This window comes from Nycticebus coucang, chromosome 9, assembly GCF_027406575.1.
Source record: "Nycticebus coucang isolate mNycCou1 chromosome 9, mNycCou1.pri, whole genome shotgun sequence".
In the NCBI taxonomy this organism is placed as follows: Eukaryota; Metazoa; Chordata; class Mammalia; order Primates; family Lorisidae; genus Nycticebus; species Nycticebus coucang.
The window spans coordinates 11,424,989-11,451,723 of NC_069788.1; the positions used below are offsets into that span (position 1 = coordinate 11,424,989).

Below are 26,735 nucleotides of genomic sequence, written 5' to 3' on the forward strand. Positions count from 1 at the left end.
AAAGAATTCTTTTGCCAATTCTGCCTAGTGGAATTAACATAATCTCTTTCATGCCATCCGACAGCATCCAGAACATGCTAAAAAGAAATCTGGATCCTGAAAAGAAAGTTGCTCATCTGTGTAACATGGCCTCCCACCAGTCTGTTAATAAATTCATTTTTCCTGCTCCCTAGTTATTCTTCTATGTGTAGATTAAACGGATTATACTATAATTAAGTTTGACTCTGACAAGAGGCAGTGATTTAGAGCATTGAGCTATGGGGAGGCCAGCATGCTATTTCCAGCGTCACTCTGACTTACGGGCTGAGGCCCCCACTTCCCGGTGCCTCAATTTTTCCATCTATAGAATGAGATAAACAATGTCTCAGAGGGACACGGTGCTGCTTTATGAGCTCTATATTCTAAGTGAGCTCCAAATGCCTTTATAGAAAGGTGCTCTTTGGAGAATTAGAGATGTATTTATATTGTTGTTGTGACTCTTAATAGAAATGAAGCTTTAAAATCTAATTTTAAAAGCCTCCTACTGCACAGAGCATTATCCACGTTCTTAAATACTGCAATCAGCCATGCACTGAGTCGCTCTGTGGTATTTATTAAAAATAAAGAAAGAAAGCACTGCAGAGACGCACCGTGGAACATTCTCAAAGCGTGTGCAGCCGTTTAACTGCAGGACTTCCACTGAAGTTAATGGGACTCATACTGGCAAGTTCTAAGCACCACTTTGAAAATTTACCCCATACTGACAGCTTAATGCTTCTTATACATCATAGTCTCCAGATAACATCTCAAGGCAAATAGGGAGATTTTTTTTTTCAAAAGAAATAAACAATCTTTAATGACATATTCTGTATTGCAATCATTGTAACTAAGAACAAGGAGCAATCCTTTGGTAATAAGGCTCTTAGGAATTGCTTATTGGTGATACTTATCAATGGGGCTGATACTTATCCATTGCATCCTAATTCCAGTTGCTCATCGCTCACAACACATTTTCTTTTTAAATGTGAAATTTCATGTTTCTAAGGGCAGAAATACAGAAACTCAGAGGATTATTTCCTTATAAACTCATGTTCACATTTTTTGGAAAGAGTAATAATTTGTATATTGGTTACATGAAGTTCAAACAGGCATAGATGACCAAAAACCCCAGGGCCATAATTTTTGATGCCTGGTTAATGTTGTTGTTTTTAACATAAACAGTATTTATATCAAGCCTGCCAGCAACCTCCTAGACCTTCCTTGATTCAGGATTACGTGGGTCTCAGGGGTGTAACCTCTGCTTATCCCCTTACCACAAGTTCTACTCTCCCCTTCCTCTCCCCCCAGTACTCACTGGTCATTGAACTCCAGCCATCCTATCTTGTCTTCCCCATGTACAAGCCAAACTCATCGGGTCTGAAGAATCTTTGCAATTACTATTCACTGGCTTGGAAATGCCGGTGGTTAACTCTTCTCATGCCTTGCTCCCTTTTAATATTCAGGTCAACTCAAGTGTCTACCACTTAGAAAGACTTTCTCAGACCACCCACTCTAAGGTAGATCCCACCCCCTCTGTATTATTTTCTCCATCATGCTCATCTCCAGCTGATCAGTACATATTATCTTGTTTTATGATAAAGAATAGGTGTGTGCATTATTTTTATCTGTCCATTGGAATGTTAGCTCTACAAGAAGGAAGACTTTGTCCATTTGGTGCAAGACAGCCTCCCCAGCACCAACACCCATGCTTGGATATGGGAGAAATTGTATAAATGTTTGTCGGACAAACATAACCTGAAAACCCGGGTGGGGGTGATGATCTTTTGCCCCTTTGTCTCATGCAATCAGCCACGACATTCTATAGCCTTCTTTCCACAGCTACTTCAATTTCCATCACCTTTGCTCTGTATCACCATAATTAGTGTCCTTCCTTTCCATTTTGCCCTACTTTGAGGGCACAGGAGACTGTCTTCGTAAGGCAGGAGCCCTGTTTTATTCATCTTTGCATCTTTTGCACCTAAGACTGTGTTTGGCACATCAGAAGTACTCTGTGAGTGAATTTGCTTACATAACATAGTAGTACAGAATATTAATACCACTTATCACAGTACCCTACTAAATTTTATAGATGGAGTGGGGAATAATCTTCAGTCATTTATTTTCCTATAAGGGCATTCTCTGAATGGTCAGATCTTACCAGCTAATCAAGCTATCTTGTAAGTTCAAGTTTGTATGCCAGGTCAACAATCACTAAACAATTAGCCAAGTTTCCAAGAGTCTTTTAATGTTAACAAACATAAGAAGGCTTTCCTGGGAGTTACATTACTTACCCCAAGGATGTCTGCAATTTGGAACTACTCAGGAAATCTCACAAAAACATTCCTCAAGAGCACAGGCAATTTGATAAAAGGCAAATCAGTCTTTTTGACCCCATATTCCCCTTCAGATTAGAGAGCAGCAACAGGTAATCTGATTTAGTTGATATGATTAAGGCCGATACTGCAATTAATGTTGTTCTGTAAAGTCTGGACTCTGGCTTCACATTCAAAGATCTTGAATTACTAATGATGGACATAAAAGTATCATGTTCTTTTTTACAAGCTGATGACAACAGACAAGGTCCAATTATATTTAATTTTAAAATGCTAACGAACAATATGCATAACCTTCATCGTTCGATAAATGTATTTTTCTACAGGGAAATCATGAGAAATAAACCCTAGCTCTTTCACTTATCATCTTTCTTAGGGCGAGTTTCTTAAGGCTTGTCTTACGCCCTCATCTAGAGAATAGCGTATTATACATGCAGCACTTAAGCAGGATTCAATAAGATAACATTTAGGGCAGTACCTAGCATATAGTGGTTCACAAGAAATGTCAGCAATTATTAACTAAAGGGATTGAATGGTTTTAATGTTTCATGATCAATCAATTCTACAGGTTTTAATTATCCTCAGATGGTCCAGTTAATCATGTGGAAGGACTGTGTGCTGAAGAAGTTTGAATTCTTGGAAATAAAGAGAAATCCCAGAAGAGTATGTGATTGACAGGAACTGACCCGAGGGAACATAATTTCTACTTAGGGAGACAAGAGATTAAAAGGCAGAGAAAAATGATGCCATTCAAGACCAAGTCTCTTAGAACAAAAGATGGAGAAGGCAGAGAGGAAGAAAAATGATGTTCTAAGTTAGTTGAGAATCAGTGGCAGTTTTGGGAGTTGAGGATTTAACGTTTGAATACACGAGCACTGCCTTTTAATAAGATGAACTCACAGACATATTAGAGCAGCTTCAGCCATGTGGTTAATTTTAATAAAGTCTGCAATTTTGTTTCAGCCAAGTAAGAAGCTGGTTCTATTTTCTAATAAAAAACCATACTTGTTGGCATTTTCCTGAGGTACTTTTATCTCATGTCAAAGACATGTATGCTCAGTTCATGAGGAAACATTTGTGCTGTGGTTTGCCTCCGTGGCCCTGTTGTTGAAGTATTACTGAAGGGAAACTGTTAAAATACAAAGAGAAATAAATTTACATTTACCATCAAACACAGATCCAGCATTAATAACAGGCTGGAATTTTCTGCTTCACTGAGAGTCACTGCAAGACTGAAAAATACAGGTCTGGTATACGTGTCCTCAGAAAGATTTACTAAGGAATCTCAAATACCACTGTTAGAAGTAATTCATTAGCTTCCTGACACATTAAGCTTGTAATTGTGATCTGAATATCAGCCTTTGGTGCAATTTGCAATTTCTGGGTAGGTCATTAATGAAATCCAGAAAAAAGAATGACTATGAAATCAGTCTTTGAGGTTATTTACACATTCTTAATGCTGATGTTATTGGGTGAGTAATCTGTGTCTAAAGCATAGAAGTCATAAAGCAGTCAGCCCAGGTAAATGTACCTGACTCTCCAAAGGCACGAATTACTGCCTGCAAGCATAGAAATGTTATTATGATAGAGTCTTAGGAGAGAGATAAATACATAGAAATGAGGAAGAACTTTATATTCTAGGTAAGATTGTCCCGGTTTCCCAAGCAGACTCTCAAAACCAAGCAGAGATAAATCAATACACAGTATTAATGAAAGAAAGCACCTGATTAAAAAAAAAGTTAAATAGATTTTTTTTCTTCCCTTAGGTTACAGTTGCTTAAAATGTTTTCCAAACACAAGTATACAATGGTATTATGATATCTCAAAGAACTGAAGCAGACCTACTGTTCAATCCAGCAGTCCCATTACTGGGTAGCTACCCAATGGGAAAGGAGCCATTTTATCAAAAAGACACTGCACTTGGATGTTTATTACAGCACAATTCACAATCGCAAAGATGTGGAATCAATCCAAGTACCTATCAATCCATGAGTGGATTAACAAAATGTGGTATATGTATACTGTAGACCACTACTCAGGCATAAAAAAGGAGGAACGAATGCCTTTTGCAGCAACTTGGAAAGAACCGGAGACCATTATCCTAAGCAAAGTATCTCAAGAATGGAAAACAAACACCATATGTACTCTATAATAATTCTTGGATCTGAAATCAATGAGCTTTAAATAAGCTCCTGGTTCTGGCTAGAGTGCAAGGGTAAAGGGGTGGGCAGTTCAGAAAGGGAGGTGGGGATTAGCCTGTGAGGTCTCTGTCAATAGGGTCCCAGTTGATAGGGTTCAAAACCACATGAGGCTTCCTAGGTGACCACCAGAGCAGCTTCAGTCTGTTTCCAGGTGGGTAGAATAACACTGGTGTGCTTACAGAGAGCATTCTCCACATTGAAGGAACAACCAGGCTACCACAATCTTTTCTGTGTTCTTTTTTTGAATGCTCAAGACTTCTAACATTGTGTGTATATTTGCATGTTCAGAGTAATCAAATATTACAAATATATGGAGTCTTGAAAAGTTTTACCTACATTTTCAAACTCCTACTTAGAACACTTACCATGGACAGATGAAAAAGCCTGTTTTTTTTTTTTTTTTAATTTCCACAGTAAATTAGGTTGAACTACAGGGTTCACTTTACCATTTTAACAGTGATGTCATGCGTTTCTATGGACTTGTTAAACAGGCGCACATAGGTCTTAGTAGTCATCTGGTGCAGGCCTGCTACCTTCAGACAGATGGTGTTGGATCCCTCTGTCTAGGTAAAATTTTACTGACGTCATACTGATAAGCCACATTTGAACATGTTTCACTATTATATCAGTTCAGCTAGAAAAAAAATGCATAGTTATTCTAACTATAAGTCCAAATCTAGTCTTTGTTCTAGTGGGGAGTCATTATATGTTTATCCATAAAATTTTCTTTTAAGGCAATTAGTTTATTTAGAGGTAAAACATCGAGATGAAGAAAAGGCCTAAAGAGTAAACAAAATTGTAATTGTATCTGAACCACGTTATAGTACATGTGCAAGGTCATTACCGATTGGTACACAGGCAAGTAGGATTACAGTAACATAATTATTATTGTTATTATTAGTGAGACAGAGTCTCTCTGTTGCCCACGCTGGAGTGCTGTCACATTGGCCTAGCTCACAGCTACCTCAGACTCCTGGGTTTAAGTCATCCTCCCAACTCAGCCTCCCAACTAGCTGGACTACAGGTGCCCACCACAATGCCTGGCTAAGTTTTCTATTTATTTATTTATTTATTAATTCTTTTATTAAATCATAGCTATGTACATTAGTATGATCATGGGGCACCATACACTTGGTTCATAGACCATTTGACACATTTTCATCACACTAGTTAACATAGCTTTTGTGGCATTTTCTTAGTTATTCTGCTAAGATCTTTACATTCCACATTTACTAGGATTCACACATACCCTTGTAAGATGCACTGCAGGTGTAATCCCATTAATCCCCCTCCCTCCCTTCTATTTTTAATAGAGATGGCTCTCCCTCTTTCTCAGGCTGGTCTTGAACTCCTGAGCTCAAGCTATCCTCCCCCCTCAGCCTTCCAGAGTGCTGGGATTACAAGCGTCAGCCACCACACCTGGCCCATTATTTTTAGATTTTTCATTTGTTATGTCAAGACCTACAAGGATCTGAGATGGGAAGGGAAAGATTAAAGGACTCAGATGTGCTGAAGTATCCACACTTAGAAATAGCTATCAAAAGGCAGCAGCTATCGGGGAGGGAACTTTCTTTTTAGCTTGGAGGCCAGAGATATGTTGGCACTGCCTCTGGAATTGGAACATAACCAAGTTTTAATTGGTTTTAAAATCTGGAATGAAACATTCCTGCAGTCATCCATGAAGCAACCTTATCCTGCAGAGGTTGAGTGAATCTTGGCCAACCATCTGTGTTAGGAATTGTCTTGTTTGGGCCTCTTATGGGACAGAGAGTACTTGTTGTGCAGTAGATTCATACCGAGTTACAGTCCTTCATAATGTTGCTCGAGCAGAACTCACTCTGAGAAAAAAGTCTCCAGGGAGAAAAATCAAATGCCTTTATTAATATACCTTGGGGCTGGAAGGACGAGCACGGCTGGGAGTTACCACCTACTTTCCTCCCCACATCAGCATAACAGCTTCTAAGAAGAAGTACAGACTATTCTTGGAGGGGAGAGACAGCTGGACAGAAGGCCAAACAAGGTATTTTAAGATTGATTTAACTTAGAATTTTACTAGAATCACTATTGGAGCATAAGCATCTTACACATGGCCAAATTTCTATAAATTCTGGTGGCGTGAATGGAGACTTGAAATGTGCATACTGAGAAACGAATACGGAATAGAAGATTCTTCTTAACAATGTCCATGGATGGGGAGACATTCTCCACCTTGAATCCACCTTGCCCCCCACCACAGGGAACAGGAGTAAGGGAGGAAACAGATTACTCAACAGTTCCTGACTCCTAAAACATAATGGAAAACCCATTGTAGATCAATCTAAATTTAAATTTAAATGTAAATTTAAAAACCCACTTTCTCAGCCTGGAAATAATTGAAGAAGGAAGTTTTATCAACAACATCTCGTATTTGCATTTGAATGACTGCCTAAGAAGTGAGGACCCAAGAGCAAGAAAACCAGTCAGCTGTCCGATAATAATAATAAGTAATAACAACTTTTATGGAGACAGTTTTCAATTTTGTGATTTAAAAAATATGGCTGGGAGAGGCATGATCTTATCTCCAGAATGCTCTGTGGTATCTGGAGTTAAGAAGTAGTATTTCATGCTGGAAACCAGATGAATGGAGGCCTCTTGATACCAGAGCAACTAGTGAGACGTGCTATTCATTCGAGGTTGGAAGACTCATATTTCAGAGGCTAGAACATGTTGCTAGGTCTAAAGTTACCAATGCCTTTAAGTTACCCATACTCTTAATAATTCCTGAAGCATTGTGATATGCATCACTAGGACTAACACAGTGCCCTCCATTCCAGCTGATTAACAATGTGACCTGGCATTATGTTGTAGAATAAAAAGTTTTCTTTTTTCTTTTTTTTTTTTTTTCTGAGACCGAGCCTCAAGCTGTCACCCTGGGTAGAGTGCCAGGGCATCACAGCTCACAGCAACCTTCAACTCTTGGGCTTAAGTGATTCTCTTATCTCAGCCTCCCAAGTAGCTGTGACCACAGGCACCTATCACAGCGCTCTGCTATTTTTTTGGTTGTAGTTGCCATTGCTGTTTGGCAGGCCTGGGCTGGATTCGAACCCACAAGCTCTGGTGTGTGTGGCTGGCACCTTAGCTGCTTGAGCTACAGGCGCTGAGCCAGTTCTTTTTTTTTTTTAATATTTAGTGAAATCAGTGCTCCCCTAAATTAGGGCAATGCTGGTGAACCATGTATCTCAATATAATTTAATTGATGAAACTTGAGTGTTTTAGAGTTAGATGACCTGGCTCAAATCTCAGCTCTATCACTTATTACCTTGCATGATTTTTAGCAACTTACTTTGCCTCTCTTTGCCTCAGTTTCTTCATCTATAAAATGGGGATAATAACTACATACAGTAACTAAGAAAATGCCTTGAAGGCTATGTTGAACAGTTTGATGAGAATATTTCAGATTGTATATGAAACCAGCACCTTGTACCCCTTGATTGCACTAATGTACACAGCTATGATTTAACAATAAAAATAAATTAAAAAAATGGGGATAATAAAATATCTACCTCATAGTGTTGTGGTGAGGATTAAATAAGTCAGCATGGCTCAGCACCTGTAGCTCAGCAGCTAGGGTGTCAGCCACATACACCAGAGCTTGAGGGTTCAAACCCAGCCCAGGGCTGCCGAACAACAATGACAACTACAACCAAAAAATAGCCAGGTGTTGTGGTGGCACCTGTAGTCCCAGCTACTTGGGAGGCTGAGGCAAGAGAATCACTTAAGCCCAAGAGTTTGAGGTTGCTGTGAGCTGTGATGCCACGCGCTCTACAGAGGGCGACATAGTGAGACTCTGTCTCAAAATAAATAAATAAATGAATGAATGAATAAATAAATAATTAAAGTCAACATTTATAAACCCAAAGAGGTCCTGGTCCATGGATGTTAGATTTTAATATTAATCAAATGTTGGAATACAAGAAACAGAAGGAAGTGGTGTCACCAATCCATGTATCTGAGACTTTGATATTCACCTATGACACAGAAGGGCTTCCGGGCAAACCTCAGTCTTCCTTGCCATCCTCTATACCGACAACAGCAACCTGCAGACCAGATTCGAATGATGAACTCCAAACCAAAGACGACAATCATCACGAATTCCTAAAATATCAGATAAGACATGTCAGAGGGAAGCATTTTAGAGCAAACCACACTTGAAACTCTATGAATATTTTTGGACATTTAGGCATTTTGTCTGAAACATTTAGTTGTTAATGTTTGAAGTTAAGAGCATCTCCTCTTCTCCAAATCAAATAAACATATGAACCTCACGTTGATTCTCTAGGAATCAGGAAGCACTATTCCTTTTCAAGTCACTAGTGCTTTGCAAATTTAGGAATCAGTTTCAATACTAAATGTGCAGGCTGAATAATGGTTCTGGCTCATCTGGATTATAGAGCAGTGCTGACTTTAGCTACATCTGAAATATCTAAAATGAAATAGTGGATCCTGAAAGATAATGGCAAGTTTTACAGAAAACAGAGCTTCATTTTGCTGCAAGGAGTGATATTATAATCCCTCAGCCTTCAAAAGTTGTTTTCAGAGAAAAACAAATATTTAGAAGTTTATGAAGTTCTTTGTTGCAGTGTAGAAATCTACTTGTAAACATTAAGTTTAAATAGCATTAGTGTGTATGGCACATATATCCTTTGCCAGAAATGAGACCCGGAATCCTCCAGATTCAAAACTTGTTAATTATTATGCTGCCCTTTGGTGAGAGCTGCCGAGAAAACAACACCTGCTCCAGCAAAATAATTTCGAGATTGTTTAGGAAGAGTTGTGAGTTAACCCTGGGGAAAGGTCAGCTAAAGTGGCTCATTAAACAGTCTCATTCATTTTCAGAATGAAAAACCAAATGGAATTTGTAAGAAGGGAGCATCTCTGGAGCAAGCTTAGTACAGTCACCTTGCTGTCCCTATGGAGACAGGCACTGAGTTTATGAAAACTGATTTTCCTTTAAAAAATAATTCATTTTCTTGTTTTTAAACAAGGGTTGACTCAACATTTATAACTGAGAACAATAGTTATTTATTTTTATTATAATTGCTTAATTTTAAAAGTGATGCTCAGTCTTTACTAAAACATCAGAAATATAAAGCATAGAAAGTAAAAGGTCTAATCTACTCCCTACCCTCCCATCCCACTCCCAAGATAAAAACTGTTACCAAATTTACAAAAATGGCATTTTTGTTGTGATTTTCAGGCAAATGTCGGTTTCTTTAGTTAGAGCATGTGATCACATGCTGCTCTTTTGAAATGCCTCATAGGGATATATCATTTTATCTTTCTGTTATTTTGTATAAGATAATCCACAAATATTTCTCATCATGGGAAATAAATATTCAATACCATTACTGTTATTTACAGTGACTTAAAATGACTTACAGATTAAATCTTTGAAGATGACTTTATGAGTAGGTAACCAAAATTGAGGTCAATGTACAGTCATTAAAGATCTGAGGGTTTTGTTTAATTTTGGCTTTGTTTTGGTTTTGGGGGTATATCTGGGTAGTTGACTATATTTGTTTATTAAGATGTCTAAGGTGATAAATCATCTATCATTAATCCAACACATCTTTCAATTATAGAAAGCATGGTGAGGCCTAAAATGCCTATGTAGCTGTGACTGTGCCCAACTTAGGTTTACTAACAGGTCTAATTTTTTGTCCCTGCCCTTAATACCTACTTAGGGGCTAAAAATTTTGACATTCCAGTTGTGAAAGATCATATTATAAGTAATACCCAAGAAAATCCTTAGTGTAGCCTGAGCCCCCAGGCACTACCTTGTAATTATTTCTCTTTTTCATGGAAACAGATGACCCCAATGGATATATGGATGTTGTTTTTAAGTAAGGTATTACAACAAGGTTACTACTATATTTCTGTGTTGCAGTGAGGCAGGATAAATTATACCTATATATTCCTTACTCAAGGTTCAATGTTCAGAAGTATTGCTTGCTGCTTTTTTTTTAAAAAAAGAAGTTAGAGGAAAAAATGACAGCTGAGTCTCAGAATTCATGAAATAAAACTGGAAAAAGGAGAAATTGGCAAATCCACAATTAAATTGGGGGACTTCATCATCCCTCTCCCAGAACTCTGGAATAAAACTGCTAGAAAGAAAATAAGCAAATATATAGACTATTTGAATATCACATTCAATCTAAAGGATCCAGTTGCCAGATATAGAACATTACACCCAATAACAACAGAGTACATATTTCCACCTGAGCATCCATGCAACATTTACCAAGATAGGACATATTGTCATCATAAACAAACTTCAGAAAGTTTAAAAGAATAAAATCATACTGAGTGTGTTCTGGAACCACAACGGAACCAAAGTAGAAATGAATAACAGAAGGACAACAAGCAAATCTCTAAGCATGTGAAAATTAAACAACACACTTGACAGTCACCCATTGGTCAAACAAAAAGTCTCAAAGAGAACTAAAAAACAAATAGAAGTGAATGAAAGTAAAAATATAACATATCAAAATATGTGAGAGGCAGCAAAAGCAGTTCAGAGGGGAACATTCATAGCACTAAACACTTAACATTAGAAATGAGAAATTCTCAAATTAATAATACAAGTTCCTAGCTCAAGAGACGAAAGAAAGAAGAGCAAAACAAACCCAAAGAAAGCAGAAAGAAGGGAATAATATAGAAAAGGGCATAAATTAATGAAATTGAAACCATGAAAACAATAGAGAAAATCCATGGAACAAAAACATGATTTGAAAAAAAAAGTTGATAAGTCCCTGGCAAGCTATTCAAAAATCACTAGGAATAGTCATGTAATTAGAGATATCACTAAAACTTCTATAGCTATTAAAAAATGAGTGGACTCATGTAATGGCTTATGCCTGTAATACCAGCACTTTGGGAGGCTGAGATGGGAGGATTTTTTGAGACCAAGAGTTCTAAATGAGGCTTTGCAACACAGTGAGACCCCTGTCTCTACAAAAAAAAAAAAAAAGAAGAAATGGACCAAATCCTTGAAAACCATGAACTACCAAAACTCCACAAAGAAACAGATAGTCTAAATAGCCCTATGACCTATAAATAAATTGAATTCATGATTTAAAAAGAAATACTCAGGCCAGATGGTTTCACTGGAAAGTTCAACCAAATATTTAAAGAAGAATTATACAATTTTCACACAATTTCTTCCATAAAATAGAGTAGGAGAAAACACTTCCTGACTCATTCTATGACGCCAGTATTATCCTGCCACCAAAACCAAAGACAATACAGAAACAAAATAAAACAAAACAAAAACCGTGAGCCCATCTCTGTCATGAACTCAGATACAAAAATTTAAAAAAAAAAAAAAATTTCAAAAAATATTAGTAAATCAAATCAAAAAAGTATACACAATAAGCAAATAGGATTTATTCCTGGTATGCAAGGATGGTTCAACATTTAAAGTCAATTAATACAATGCATTATATTAATACCAACAAGCTAAGGAAGAAAAAATCATATAATCATATTAATTGATATAGAAAAATAATTTGACAAAATTCAACACCCATTTATGATAAAAGCTCTCAGCAAGTTAGTAATAGAGGGTGTGCATCTCACTTTGATAATTAGCATTTATGAAAAACCTACCACTAACATCACACTTAATGATGAAAGACTGAATGCTTTCTCCCAAAATTGAAAACAACCAAGATGTTTTGTGACCACTCTTATTCAACCTGTGGAGTATAGTCACGGCAATGAGGCAAATAAGAGAAGAGAAAAGGCATACAGTGCGGAGTGAACATAAAATGGTCTCTATTTGCAGATGACATGATTGTCTACAAAGAAAACCCCAAATGATTTACAAAAACACTCTTGGAACTAGTAAGTGATTTCAGTAAGAATGCAGGATATATGATAAACACACAGAAATTAATGACATTTCTGTATACTGACAATCAACACATGGAAATCAAAATTAAAAACATTACTTCCATCCATTCCAAATAAAAAAATAACACTTAGATATACACTTAGCAAAACAGGTATAGTTTATATAAGCTGAAAATTACAAAATGCCGAAACTGCTCTGCAGGTTCAATGAATTTCCTATCCAAATTGAAGCAGTTTTTTCTTTTAAAGATATAAACAAACTTTATTTTAAATTTGCATGGAAATGTACAGGCCCTATAATAGCTAAAACAATCCTGACAAAAAAGAATAAAGCAGAGGCAGAGCATGATGGCAGATGGGACAGACGTGTAGCCCACCTCTCCCAAGTCATCAGGTGAGAGGAAGCGGGGTCAGGACCTTTTCCCTGCATGGATTATTGGTGTGGACAGACAGCTGGAGACGTGCAGCGAATTGGCAGATTGCTGTATATGAGATGTAATTTAAAACCACGGACTCTGTTGTAGAGATTTTCCCTGCTTGGCCATGCTGCCCGGCAGGCCCCTCCCTCATGGAGGACAGCAGTTTGCAATTCCTTGCAAAACCCAATTGACAGAAATTCATTCCTGAGCAGAGTTTGGCACCCGAAAGGGGAGCTACTCAGAATCACAAGGAACTAAGCAACCCAATGGAAAATTGAAAGGAAGGGATCCCGCCCGGGAAACAGACATTTTGAATTGTCCGAAATGGCGGGCACCTTCCCCAAGAACAACAGGAGTGATTAAATAGACTGGACTATTCCTGGTGGGGAATATTGGTGTGGGCTGGCAGTTCAGGCTGTGCAGTGAACTGGCGGTGGCTGGACTTAAAACTCCAGAGCCACAAAAACTTAGTATAAGGTTTTTGCCTGCCACAGCCATGGCGGCAGCGAGACCCGGCAGCACCTGCGGGACCCGGCAGCTGCCATCACCCTCCCCCACAGCCAATTGCAGTTGCCAGTTTGCAGAAGAATGCGGGAGCAGAATGGAAAGATTTGTGAAGCGTGCACTCCTGCACTGAGTTGGGAGGTCGGATAGGAGTGCCGTCTAGAACAGAGCAGCTGAGGTTGCACAACAATTAGGTAAAAAAACTTTTATAGAAACTCCAAAATGGCGATCAGCCAGGTAGGGTTGTTACCGTGGTAACAGTATAAACTGTGAATCAGGCATAAGCCTGGGAATCACTCACAGCACCAATTGGTGTCCAAAGTACATTGGATTATAAATATATTCCTACAAAAGTTGATCCCTATGTCATATACATAGATGTATATTTCTACATATATACAAGAATAATATTTTTGTGGTTGGTGCCTTTTTTTTTCCTCATCATTTTCTTAGAGGAACTATTGTCAATTTTTATTATTTTTTATATATATTTTTTATTTTTATTTTATCTATTTTTAATCTTTTCTTTCATCTTTTTAAACTTTTTTATGAACACCACTCTTTTTTTCTCCCTTCTGTCTTCCTCTTCTTCCCTTCCTATGGTTTCTGAGAGTGCTAACATCAGATTTATAGAGGGTTTTTTGTTTGTTTGTTTTGTTCATATGTTTTTTACCCTTTTTTCTTAATTATTTTATGATTATCATTATTTTTATTGTAGTTGTTTTTTTGTTGTTGTTGCTGTTGTTATCTGTATGTCTGTGTGTTTCTGATTGTGCATCTGTGCACTTGTGTGCCTGGTAGCCTTTTTATCTGTTCATTTGCTCATTTGGTCTCAATGAGTTTGGTGTTTCGACTTGCAACTCTGAGCTCCCAGCACTCCCCTCCACTCTCACTCTGAGGACTGGAGGCCTGTTCCCCAGGAGTCCAGATTGTTGGGTGATTTCTCCAGGGGTATGGACAGGGCCTGGACTGCAGCTGGTCAGTGCTGATTCTGCGGCATGGGAGTGAGGAGACCACAGTCAGTTGAGAGGGAACCACACCGAAGCGGCAGTGCGCTGAGGCACAGAGCAGCAACCGTTTTTGGCAACAATACAGCCCACCCCTGGATATTCCGAAGCCACAATCCCTGTCTCCCTGGGCAACCAGAGGAGGCTGGGCATCTTCTCAGAAGGCAACCACTGCAGAACAGATCTGGGATGGAAACACAGGCCCCGTAGTAAAGGGTTTGCCTGAGGTGGTACCCGCCTGGGTGGAGTGCAGAGACTAGAAAACGCATGTGCAAACCCAGGAAATTCCCAGGGCGGGGCTGACCCAGAGGACCGCTTTACTAAGCCTAAGACACACCCGGCCCTCAGGGGATCATTAGCCTATAAAAGGAAGGCAGGAGGCTAGAGCTGACCATGCTACGAATACAAACATGCAGGAGTAAAGACAGGACCGGAGGCACAGGTTCTGGGAACTCAAAACAGCTTCTCTTCTGCAGAGGAATTTAGCAGGGACAGAAACAAATTCCCACAAAGTTGTTCTGTTCTGTCAGTAACATCAATCAGGGGTGGGGCTGGAACTGAGTGAACACCCCGAAGCCTCCATCAAGTGCCCAAGGTTGTCAGGCCTCACCACCCCCTGCTGGATAGAGGCAGAGAGCAGTGGCTTGGCTGAGCAGATGTGATTCAGGCAGGTGCAAAGCCCTGGTGTATCTGCTCATGGGAGGCAACTGAGTCACAGCCCTGTGGGGCTTTCAGTGACTGAGTGTGACAGAGGGGCAAGGTAGGGAAGGAGGCATCAACCTCCCCAGACTACTCTATTTGCTGGATGGGTCCTCCGGACTTCACGGAGCACCGGAGCAAGTCATATTTGAGTTGTCACCAGACCCCTGTGATCCAGTTCCCAGAGACCTTTGAAACTCTCACACCTGAGACAGGTGCTGACTGAGACAATTGATTTGGACCTTTTGAACTGAGCCAATCGCCCGAGAATTATTCAAGTGGTGCCCGGGGTGTGTGGTTGTAGGAAGGTTTGATTTTCCTTTTCCAATTGTTGCCTGTGGGGGGCGGGGTGACTTCATTGCTGGTATTTCTCCACAGTTGAGACTTCCACCCAGAGTAACTGTTTCACTTGGGTCAAACAGAGACCAGTTAAAAACAAGACAGAACCACTTAGCCCCTCCACACCAAATAGGTCCCCAGTTTCTCAGGCCGTAGCACTATACGGGTCATCAACAAAGCTCCAGGGGAAAAGTCAATTGGTGTAAAAGAATCATGGGGCGGAATCAGCGGAAAAACTCTGGTAACATGAATAACCAGAATAGATCAACTCCCCACTAAGGAAAGATATGGCAGATGTAAATGAAGATCCCATTCATAAACAGCTGGCTGAGATGTCAGAAATCAAATTCAGAATTTGGATTGCAAACAAGATTAATAGAATGGAGGAAAATTTGGAAGTAGAAATTCGAAGAGCAATTCAAAAGTCAGAATTAGAAATTCGAGGAGAAATTCAAAAGTTGTCTCAAGAATTTAATGAATTTAAAGACAAAACCACCAAAGACTTTGATGCACTGAAGCAAGAATTTGCAGCCCTCAAAGATCTGAAAAATACAGTAGAATCCCTCGGTAACAGAGTGGAACAAGAAGAAGAAAGGATTTCTGACATTGAAGACAAAGCTTTTGAATGCTCCCAAACTCTCAAAGAGCAAGAGAAATGGAGAGCAAAAACATATCATTCTCTCAGAGAGCTCTGGGATAATTCAAAGATGGCTAATATCCGCCTCATTGGAATCCCTGAAAGTGATAAAGTGGCCTCACAAGGCACAGAGGCCCTTCTCCATGAAATTATGAAAGAGAATTTTCCAGACATGCCAAGAGATTCTGAAATTCAGATAGCAGACAGTTTCAGAACTCCAGCACGACTCAGTCAGAATAAGACATCCCCCAAGCATATCATAATTAACTTCACTAGTGTTAATATGAAAAAGAAAATTTGAAAAGCAGCCAGATGTAAGGAATTCATTACCCACAAAGGGAATAATATTACAATGACTGCAGATCTCTCTGCTGAAACCTTTCAAGCCAGAAGAGGATGGTCATCGACTTTTAATCTCCAAAAACAATATAACTTTCAATCCTGGATCCTGTATCTGGCTAAACTGAGTTTCATTTATGATGGAGAAATTAAATACTTTAATGACATTCATGTGTTGAAGAAATTTGCCACAACCAAACCAGCTCTTCAGGATATTCTCAGACCTATCCTCCATAATGACCAGCCCAATCCTCTACCACAAAAGTAAATTCACTCAGAAACTTTTGATCAAACTCCAACTTCCACAGTGGTGAAAGGATTAAAAATGTCCACTGGACTTTCGAAAAACTTGATACCCAAAATTTTACCAGACTTATCAATATTCTCCATTAATGTGAATGGCTTAAACTGTCATTAAACTTAAAGAGGCACAGGTTAGCTGATTGGATACAAAAACTTAGGCCAGATATTTGCTGCATACAAGAGTCACATCTTACCTTAAAAGATAAATATAGACTCAGGGTGAAAGGATGGTAGTCCATATTTCAGGCAAATGGTAGCCAGAAAAAAGCAGGCATTGCAATTCCATTTGCAGACACAATAGGCTTTAAACCAACAAAAGTAAGGAAAGATAAGAACGTTCACTTCATATTTGTTAAGAGTAATACTTAATATGATGAGAGTTCAATTATGAATATTTATGCACTCAACCAGAATGCGCTTCAATTTATAAGAGAAACTCTAAAAGACATGAGCAACTTGATTTCCTCCAGCTCCATAATAGTGGGAGATTTCAACACTCCTTTGGCAGTGTAGGATAGATCCTCCAATAAGAAGCTGAGCAAAGAAATTTTAGATTTAAACCTAATCATCCAATATTTGGATTTAGCACACATCTACAGAACATTTCATCCCAAGAAAACTGAATACACATACTTCTCATTAGCCCATGGAACATACTCCAAAATCAATCACATCTTTGGTCACAAGTCTAACCTCAATAAATTTAAAGGAATAGAAATTATTCCTTAAATCTCCCAGACCACCATGGAATAAAAGTTGAACTCAGTAACAACAGGAATCTGCATACTCATACAAAAACATGGAAGTTACATAACCTAATGCTGAATGATAGCTGGGTCACAGATGAGATTAAGAAGGAAACTGAAAAATTTTTGGAACAAAATGACAATGAAGACACGAATTATCAGAACCTCTGGGATACCGCAAAGGCAGTCCTAAGAGGGAAATTTATAGCACTGCAAGCCTTCCTCAAGAGAATGAAAAGAGAGGAAGTTAACAACTTAATGGGACATCTCAAGCAACTGGAAAAGGAAGAACATTCCAACCCCAAACCCAGTAGATGAAAAGAAATAACCAAAATTAGAGCAGAATTAAATGAAATTGAAAACAAAAGAAGTATACAACAGATCAATAAATCAAGAAGTTGGTTTTCTGAAAAGGTCAATAAAATAGATAAACCTTTGGCTAACCTAACCAGGAAAAAAAGAGTAAAATCTCTAATTTCATCAACCAGAAATGACCAAGACGAAATAACAACAGACTCCTCAGAATGAATATTACAAAAAACTTTATTATCATAAATATGAAAATATGAAGGAAATTGACAAATACTTGGAAGCATGTCACCTTCCAAGACTTAGCCATAATCAAGTTGAAATGTTCAACAGGCCTATATCAAGTCTGAAATAGCATCAACCATACAAAATCTCCCTAAAAGGGAAAGCTCGGGACCAGATGGCTTCACGTCAGAATTCTACCAAACTTTTAAAGAGGAACTAGTGCCTATATTACTCAACCTGCTCCAAAATATAGAAAAAGAAGGAAGCTACCCAACATGTTCTATGAAGCAAACATCCCCTTGATCCCCAAAACAGGAAAAGACCCAACAAGAAAAGAAAATTATAGACCAATATCACTAATGAATATAGATGCAAAAATATTCAACAAGATCCTAACAAACAGAATCCAGCAACACATCAAACGAATTATACATCATGACCAAGTTTTATCCCAGGGTCTCAAGGCTGGTTCAATATACGTAAATCGATAAGTATAATTCAGCACATAAACAAATTAAAAAACGAAGACCGTATTATTCTCTCAATTGATGCAGAAAAAGCTTTTAATAATATCCAGCATCCCTTCATGATCAGAACACTTAAGAAAATTGATATAGAAGGGACATTTCTTTTTTTTTTTTTATTGTTGGGGATTCATTGAGGGTACAATAAGCCAGGTTACACTGATTGCAATTGTTAGGTAAAGTCCTTCTTGCAATCATGTCTTGCCCCATAAAGTGTGACACACACCAAGGCCCCACCACCCTCCCTCAGAAGGGACATTTCTTAAACTGATACAGGCCATCTATGGCAAACCCACAGCCAATATCTTATTGAATGGAGTTAAATTGAAATCATTTCTACTCATATCAGGAACCAGACAAGGCTGACCATTGTCTCCACTGCTCTTTAACATTGTAATGGAAGTTTGAGCCATCGCAATTAGGGAAGAAAAGGAGATCAAGGGTATCCATATAGGGTCAGAAGAGATCAAACTTTCGCTCTTCGCCGATGATATGATTGTATATCTGGAAAACACCAGGGATTCTATTATAAAGCTCTTAGAAGTGATCAAGGAATACAGCAGCGTCTCAGGTTACAAAATCAACATTCATAAATTGGTAGCCTTTATATATACCAACAATAGTCAAGCTGAAAAAACATTTACAGACTCGATTCCATTCACAGTAGTGCCAAAGAAGATGAAATATTTGGGAGTTTATCTAACAAAGGATGTGAAAGATCTCTATAAAGAGAACTTATGAAACTCCAAGAAAAGAAACAGCTGAAAATGTTAACAAATGGTAAAACATACCATGCTCATGGCTTTGAAGAATCAATATTGTTAAAATGTCCATACTACAAAAAGCAATATATAATTTTAATGCAATCCCTATTAAAGCTCCACTGTCATACATTAAAGATCTTGATAGAATCAGAAAAAACCTCGAATAGCCAAGACATTACTCAGAAATAAAAACAATACAGGAGGAATCACGCTACCAGACCTCAGACTATACTATAAATCGATAGTGATCAAAACAGCATGGTACTGGCACAAAAATAGAGAGGTAGATGTATGGAACAGAATAGAGAACCAAGAGATGAATCCAGATACTTACCGTTATTTGATCTTTGACAAGCCAATTAAAAACATTCAGTGGGGAAAAGATTCCCTATTTAACAAATGGTGCTGGGTGAACTGGCTGGCAACCTGTAGAAGACTGAAACTGGACCCACACCTTTCACCATTAACTAAGATAGACTCTCACTGGATCAAAGATTTAAACTTAAGACATGAAACTATAAAAATACTAGAAGAGAGTGCAGGGAAAACCCTTGAAGAAATCGGTCTGGGTGAGTATTTTATGAGGAGGACCCCCCAGGCAATTGAAGCAGCTTCAAAAATACACTACTGGGACCTGATCTAACTAAAGCTTCTGCACATCCAAGAACACAGTAAGTAAAGCAAGCAAACAGCCCTCAGAAGGGGAGACGATATTTGCAGGTTATGTCTCTCACAAAGGTTTGATAACTAGAATCCACAGAGAGCTCAAACGTATATGCAAGAAAAGAACAAGTGATCCCATCACAGGCTGGGTAAAGGACTTGAAGAGAAACTTCTTTGAAGAAGACAGGTGCACGGCCTACAGACATATGAAAAAATGTTCATCATCCTTAATCATCAGAGAACTGCAAATCAAAACTACTTTGAGATATCATCTAACTCCAGTAAGATTAGCCCATATCACAAAATCCCAAGACCAGAGATGTTGACGTGGATGTGGAGAAAAGGGAACACTTCTACACTGCTGGTGGGAATGCAAATTAATATATTCCTATTGGAAAGATGTTTGGAGAACACTTAGAGATCTAAAAATAGATCTGCCATTCAATCCTATAATTCCTCTACTAGGCATATACCCAGAAGACTAACAATCACAACATAACAAAGATATCTGTACCAGGATGTTTATTGCAGCCCAATTCATAATAGCTAAGTCATGGAAAAAGCCCAAGTGCCCATGGATCCATGAATGGATTAATAAATTGTGGTATATGTACACCATGGAATATTACGCAGCCTTAAAGAAAGATGGAGACTTTACCTCTTTCATGTTTACATGGATGGAGCTGGAACATATTCTTCTTAGTAAAGTATCTCAAGAATGGAAGAAAAAGTATCCAATGTACTCAGCCCTACTATGAAACTAATGTATGGCTTTCACATGAAAGCCATAACCCAGTTACAACCTAAGAATGGGGGAAGGGGGAGAGGGAGGTCAGGGAGGTAGGATGTGGGCGGAGGGAGGGTGATTTGTGGGATTACACCTGCAGTGCATCTTACAACGGTATATGTGAAACTTAGTAAATGTACAATGTAAATGTCTTAACACAATAACTAAGAAAATGCCAGGAAGGCTGTGTTAACTAGTGTGATGAAAATGTGTCAAATGGTCTATAAAACCAGCGTGTGGTGCCCCATGATCGCATTAATGTACACAGCTATGATTTACTAATAATAAAAAAAAGAGTGGAACAGAACTGAGGCCTCTGAACTGGACCCCACAAATCTGCAATTTATTGTTAAAGGTGCAAAAGCAATTCAATGGAGAAAGAATTGTCTTTCAACAAATGCTGCTGGAGAAATTGGACATCCATAGACAAAAAAAAAAAAAGAACCTCAGTCTATACATCACATTGTATAAAAAAATCATTTAATTATACCCATGGGCTTAAACATTAAGCATATAATGTTTAAGTAATTTTACAAATTTTAGTAAAAAATATGTGAAATTTTGGGGTATTTAAGCTAAGTAAATACTTCTTAATCTTGACATCAAAAGCACAAGTTACAGAACTGATAAACTGAATTCTATCAAACATAAAAACTTACTCTGGGAGAGCCCACGTACTGAAGTCAAAAAACAAACAAACAAAAACAAAAAACTGTAAACCGGGAGAAAATATTTGTAAACCACATATCTGACAAAGGACTAGTATCTAAAAATCTATAAAGAAACCTGAAAATTCCAGTTTAAAAAATACTCAATTACAAATTTGGCAAAAGATTTGAAGAGGATATTCATAAAAGATGACATATACCAAAAAGGATATACAGATGAGAAATTAGCACATGAAAAGATATTCAACATCATTAGCCATCAGGGAAATGCTGATTAAACCACAATGAGGTATCATTATATAGCCATCAGAATGGCTAAAATAAAAAATAGTGATAACACAAAATGCTTGGGAGGATTCAGAGAAGCTGGATCATTCAAACATTGCTGGTGGGAATGTAAAATAGTATAAATAGTACAGTCCTTCTGAAATACAGTTTGGTATTTTCTTCTTTTTCTTTTCTTTCTTTCTTTTTTTCTTTTCTTTTTTTTTTTTTTTTGGCCGGGGCTGGGTTTGAACTCACCACCTCCGGCATATGGGACCGGCACTCTACTCCTTGAGCCACAGGTGCTGCCCTTTTCTTTTTTTTTTTTTTTTAACAGAGACATAGTCTCATCCTTTTGCTTAGGCTGAAGTGTGGTGGTGCAACTGCAGCCCACTGTACCCTTGAACTCCTGGGCTCAAGTAAGCCTTCTACCTCAGTCTCTCCCAAGCAGCTGAGACTACAAGTGTGTGCTACCATGCCCAGCTGATTTTTAGTCTCATTATGTTGTCAAGACTGGTCTTGAACTCCCGGCCTGAAGCAATCTTCCTGCTTCAGCCTCACAAGGTGCGGAGCCTCCCAAGGTGCTGAGCTCCCAAGACATAAGCCACCACACTTGGCCTTGATACTTGATAGTTTCTCATAAAGCTAAATATACAGTTACCATGTTAACTTAGCAATTGTACTCTTGGGCATTCACATCAGAGAAATGAAGACTTACGTTTGTACCAAACCCTGTCTGTGAATATGCATAGAAGAATTATTCATGATGGTCAAACACTAAGAAGTCTTTTGCCAGCAGGATGGTTAAACAAGCTGTGGTACAGTAACCCCAGGGAATGCTACTCCACAGTAAAAATGCATGACCTCTGCTACATGACTTAGATGGAATGCTAGGGAATTATGCTGAGCGAAAAAGAAAAAGTCAACTGTCAGAGGTTACACATGGTCTTATCTCATTAATTACCAACAAGCAGTATTAACACTTGAAAAAAAAATTTTAGAAATGGAGGAAAGCTTAGTGGTTGCTAGGGTGAGGCTGGTGAGGTGGCCAGTGGGGAGGAAGAGGGGAGTGTGGCCACAGAGGGGCCACTTAGAAGATCCTTGTGGTGATGGAACTGTTGTGTTAGGTCCACTAGCCACCAAACGTAATAAATTGCACAGAGCTAAATACACACAAATACAAATGTGTACAGGTAAAACTGGAGAAATCTGAATAACCTCTGTGAATTGAGTCAATATGATGATCCTGGCTGTGATACTATTCTACAGTTCTACAAACTGTCACCATTAGGGGAAACCAGGGAAAGTGTAAACAAGCTATCTCTGCTTTATTTCTTATACCTGCATATGAATCTAAAGACATCTCAATAAAAATTTAAATTAAAAGAAAAATAGCCATTGCCAGCAATCCAGCCAGTGCAGCAGACACATGACGGGGAATGATCTGGTATTTTTTTTTGGCTGAGAGAGGTGGATTGCTTGAGCTCACAGGTTTGAGACCAGCTTGACCTACAGTGAGACTTTGTCTCTAAAAATAGCGGGGCATTGTGGCAGGCACCTACAGTCCCAGCTACTTGAGAAGCTGAGGCAAGAGAATCGCTTAAGCCCAGGACTTTGAGGTTGCTGTGAGCTGTGACACAACAGCACTCTACAGAGGGTGACAAAGTGAAACTCTGTCTCAAAAACAAAAACAAACAAAAAACCAGAGGGAATGATCTGATCTCCTTAGCAGTACTTGCTAAATCACCCTTTGAATGGGGACTCATTGTTTTATTTTCAAATGGGTTTAAAATATAAAAATCCGCTACGTTCAGTGGAAATGATTGAGATTAGGAATGGTTCTTCTGATCCTTGCTAGGTCAGCCATGGGACATCTTCTGGTGTCCTTGCCGCTGTACACAGGATAAAGCTGGCCATTTTCTCTCACGTGGTGTTAGTTGAAATAAGATTCCCACTATTTATTCAAAGGGCTACTAAAGAGATTAGTGAATAATATTCGGAATGCCTGACCTACTTGGACAAAAGCTGTAACAGAATGGAAAGCTGGTATTATTAACAAGGGTTCTGTCTTTTTTTTTATTGAAGCCCCTGGTAGCTTGGCTTTGAAAGTTTCTGCAAAACCAAAGACATTATTTTTATCCCTGGTTTTAAAAGAATTATAGTGTTTCCTTATTTGTCCTCACAGAATTTTGGTAAAAGTAATACTATTCCTTTTAATGATGGAGGAAATTAAGGAACATTAGAGGCAGTGGTAAAGCTAGACTTGAATTTTACCTAAAATATCTAATGAGAATATTAATCTTGAGTGCTCACTCTTTTTTCCAGATATTAAGGAAGCCTCTTCATGTGTTACACCAGACAACTGTGGTGCAATTTCATTGACGCATATGATTTTGTTGTATCTTTGGAGGTTTAAAATCTGTTCTTGCAGTTATTTTGTTTCTTAGCTACATAAAGAGTGTTTAGCTAAAGACTGATTGTTTTCATAGAAATACACAATGCCTAAAAGCTCATGTTCCAGTTGTTTCCTCATTAATTAACAGTACTGTTCATTAAAACACAATGACCTTTGTCTAATCTACAAGCTGTCTTCTATGACCATTGGTTTTTCCTGGTTTTATGCCATCATATAGCATATTTTGTGAAGAAGAAATGCTGACATTTTAAACCCTGTGACATTTGTACCAATTCTTCAAGAGCTGTGGCTAATTAGATATATAAAATTAGAACTATTGCTTTTATTCAGAATATCGACATATCAATTCTCAGCTATTTTTGCTGTGCATATACTTATAGTAGCATAAGGCTAGCAAGCCGGCATGCTTCCATACATAATCTCTGCAGTGAGAGAATTTGTGACGTAAACTGCGTCGTAAATTGCAAAGAAAGACATCAATCAGAAGGACTGCAGTTATAATTCTTTGTAATTTGGAAAATTCTAGTAAAATGCATATTAAGGAAATGAAATTAAGATCTAGAGATGGCTCTGCATTTAGATCAAAATGTGGAAATAAATACACAAAAAAAAATCATCTTTTGGAATTTTGTCTTTTTTTTTTTTTTTTAGACAGAGTCTTACTATTTCACCCTCAGCAGAGTGCTGTGTAGTCACAGCTCACAGCAACCTCCAACTCTGGGGCTTAAGCGATTCTCTTGCCTCAGCTTCCCAAGTAGCTTGGACTATGGATGCCCGCCACAACACCTGGCTATTTTTTTGTTGCAGTTGTTTAGCTAGCCCGGCTGGGTTTGAACATGCCACCCTCGGTGTATGTGGCTGGCGCGGTAACCACTGTGCTATGGGTGCCGAGCCAATTTTGTCTCTTTGGAGAGCAGAATAATATTCTGAAAACATGCATGCTAGCTATTACTTATAGGGCATCACATGCCATCATCAATCCAGCTGGCTTTCAAATTTCTCCTTACTTTTGAGGAATTATATTAACTACTAGTACATTGGAAGATAACTTTAAGGACTGAATGTCTTCATTGAAAGGATTGATTTGATCTAGAGTTAAGGACATATCAACATTTTCAGAATCATGTCTGCATGGAAGTGGAACTTTACTAAATTGCTTCGCAGACGCAGCTGGAGTTGGGGTAGAAAGAAGGGGGACATAGAAGTGGGAGTGGGGAGGGATGGGGGAAATTGGAACAAGGTGTTAAGAGGCATGGACGCCTCCTGCCTTGGGAAACACCGAGAGATAGTTTAAAAGACAGTGTGACCAGCCTCACTGGCTGGAAGATTTAGGAAGACGTTGGTCAATGAATCCGACCAGCACTGGTGAAGCCAGTGCCTCTGTAGGTCTTCTCAGCAGTTCCTGAAATTCCCCTACAAATGATTTATCTACTCAAGTTTTTCACACTTGCTAAAACGTATGTAAATCATGCTCTGAAAAGTAATTCACTTAACCACACCTACGTGACCATGATCATTTATCCTACAGCAGTGGTTCTCAACCTTCCTAATGCCGTGACCCTTTAATACAGTTCCTCATGTTGTGGTGATCCCCAGCCATAAAATTATTTTCGTTGCTACTTCATAACTGTAATTTTGCTACTGTTATGAATTGTAATGTAAATATCTGATATGCAGGATAGTCTTAGGCGACCCATGTGAAAGGGTTGTTTAACCCCCAAAGGGGTTGCGACCCACAGGTTGAGAACCACTGTCCTAGAGGTTCTTCAGCAGGGCACGGGCAAGGGAAGAGTTTGAAAATGTCCATTCCTTGGCTCCGCACCTAAGGGTGCCAGCCACATACACCGAGGCTGGCGGGTTCAAATCCAGCCTGGGCCTGCCAAACAACAATGACAACTACAACCACAAATATAGTGGAGCACTGTGATGGGTGCCTGTAGGCCCAGCTACTTGGGAGGCTGAGGCAAGAGAATCACTTAAGCCCAAGAGTTTGAGGTTGCTGTGAGCTGTGATGCCACGGCACTCTACTGAGGGTGACAAAGAGAGATTCTGTCTCAAAAAATAAAGAGAAAAGAAAATGCCCCATTCCAAAGGACTGATTTACACATGTTTGTTATCAAGGAAGGATTAGGGCAGGTTTTCATCAACCTAGGACTCCAGGTTGAGACCATATGAGCCAGAGGAAATTGGGTACCCTGTTCTTGGGAAGAAGGAGAGGACCGTAAGAATCAGGAACAAAACAGCAGTGCATTCCTGTTTACCCCGAGGCGGTCAGCCTAGAGTGGCCTTGGGCATCCCAGTTACCAGTTGGGATACCATTGTGAGGATTTCTGTCCCTTCTTGTAGTGATTTTTGATACTCAGGGAGGGGCTGGATGCTGTCAGTTGCTATAATACCTGCCTGGTTTGAGGCAGTCATTCAAATGACCCCTTCTGTGTTCACCTGTTATATGTTGCAAAAGTCACATCTGCATCAGGGTGAAGGAAGTCTTAGGCCTTCCCCTTCCCCTGCCGTAGGTGGAGTCTGTCCCGGGGACCAAGCTATGGTGGTGCTCCTTGGTGAGGAGCCTGGGGTGGCAATGAATGTGGTGGGGGTTCACTCACACGCTTCTTTTTCCTTCCTAGGAACAGAAAGCAGGCTCACTGAGTTCTTTTTGGTTGATAAGCCTCCCCCATCC

At 38.9% G+C, this 26,735-nt stretch overlaps 1 protein-coding gene across 3 annotated transcripts in view; it reads right to left on the reverse strand.

Annotated features, from left to right (window-relative positions):
• Positions 1-26,735, reverse strand: part of KCNQ5 (potassium voltage-gated channel subfamily Q member 5) — a 583,497-nt gene that overhangs the window by 130,841 nt on the left and 425,921 nt on the right. For all 3 annotated transcript variants that reach the window (XM_053602994.1, XM_053602996.1, XM_053602995.1), the window contains exon 3: positions 8,560-8,686. In XM_053602994.1, the coding sequence (XP_053458969.1) occupies positions 8,560-8,686 (127 nt within the window). The remainder of the gene's footprint in view (positions 1-8,559; positions 8,687-26,735) is intronic.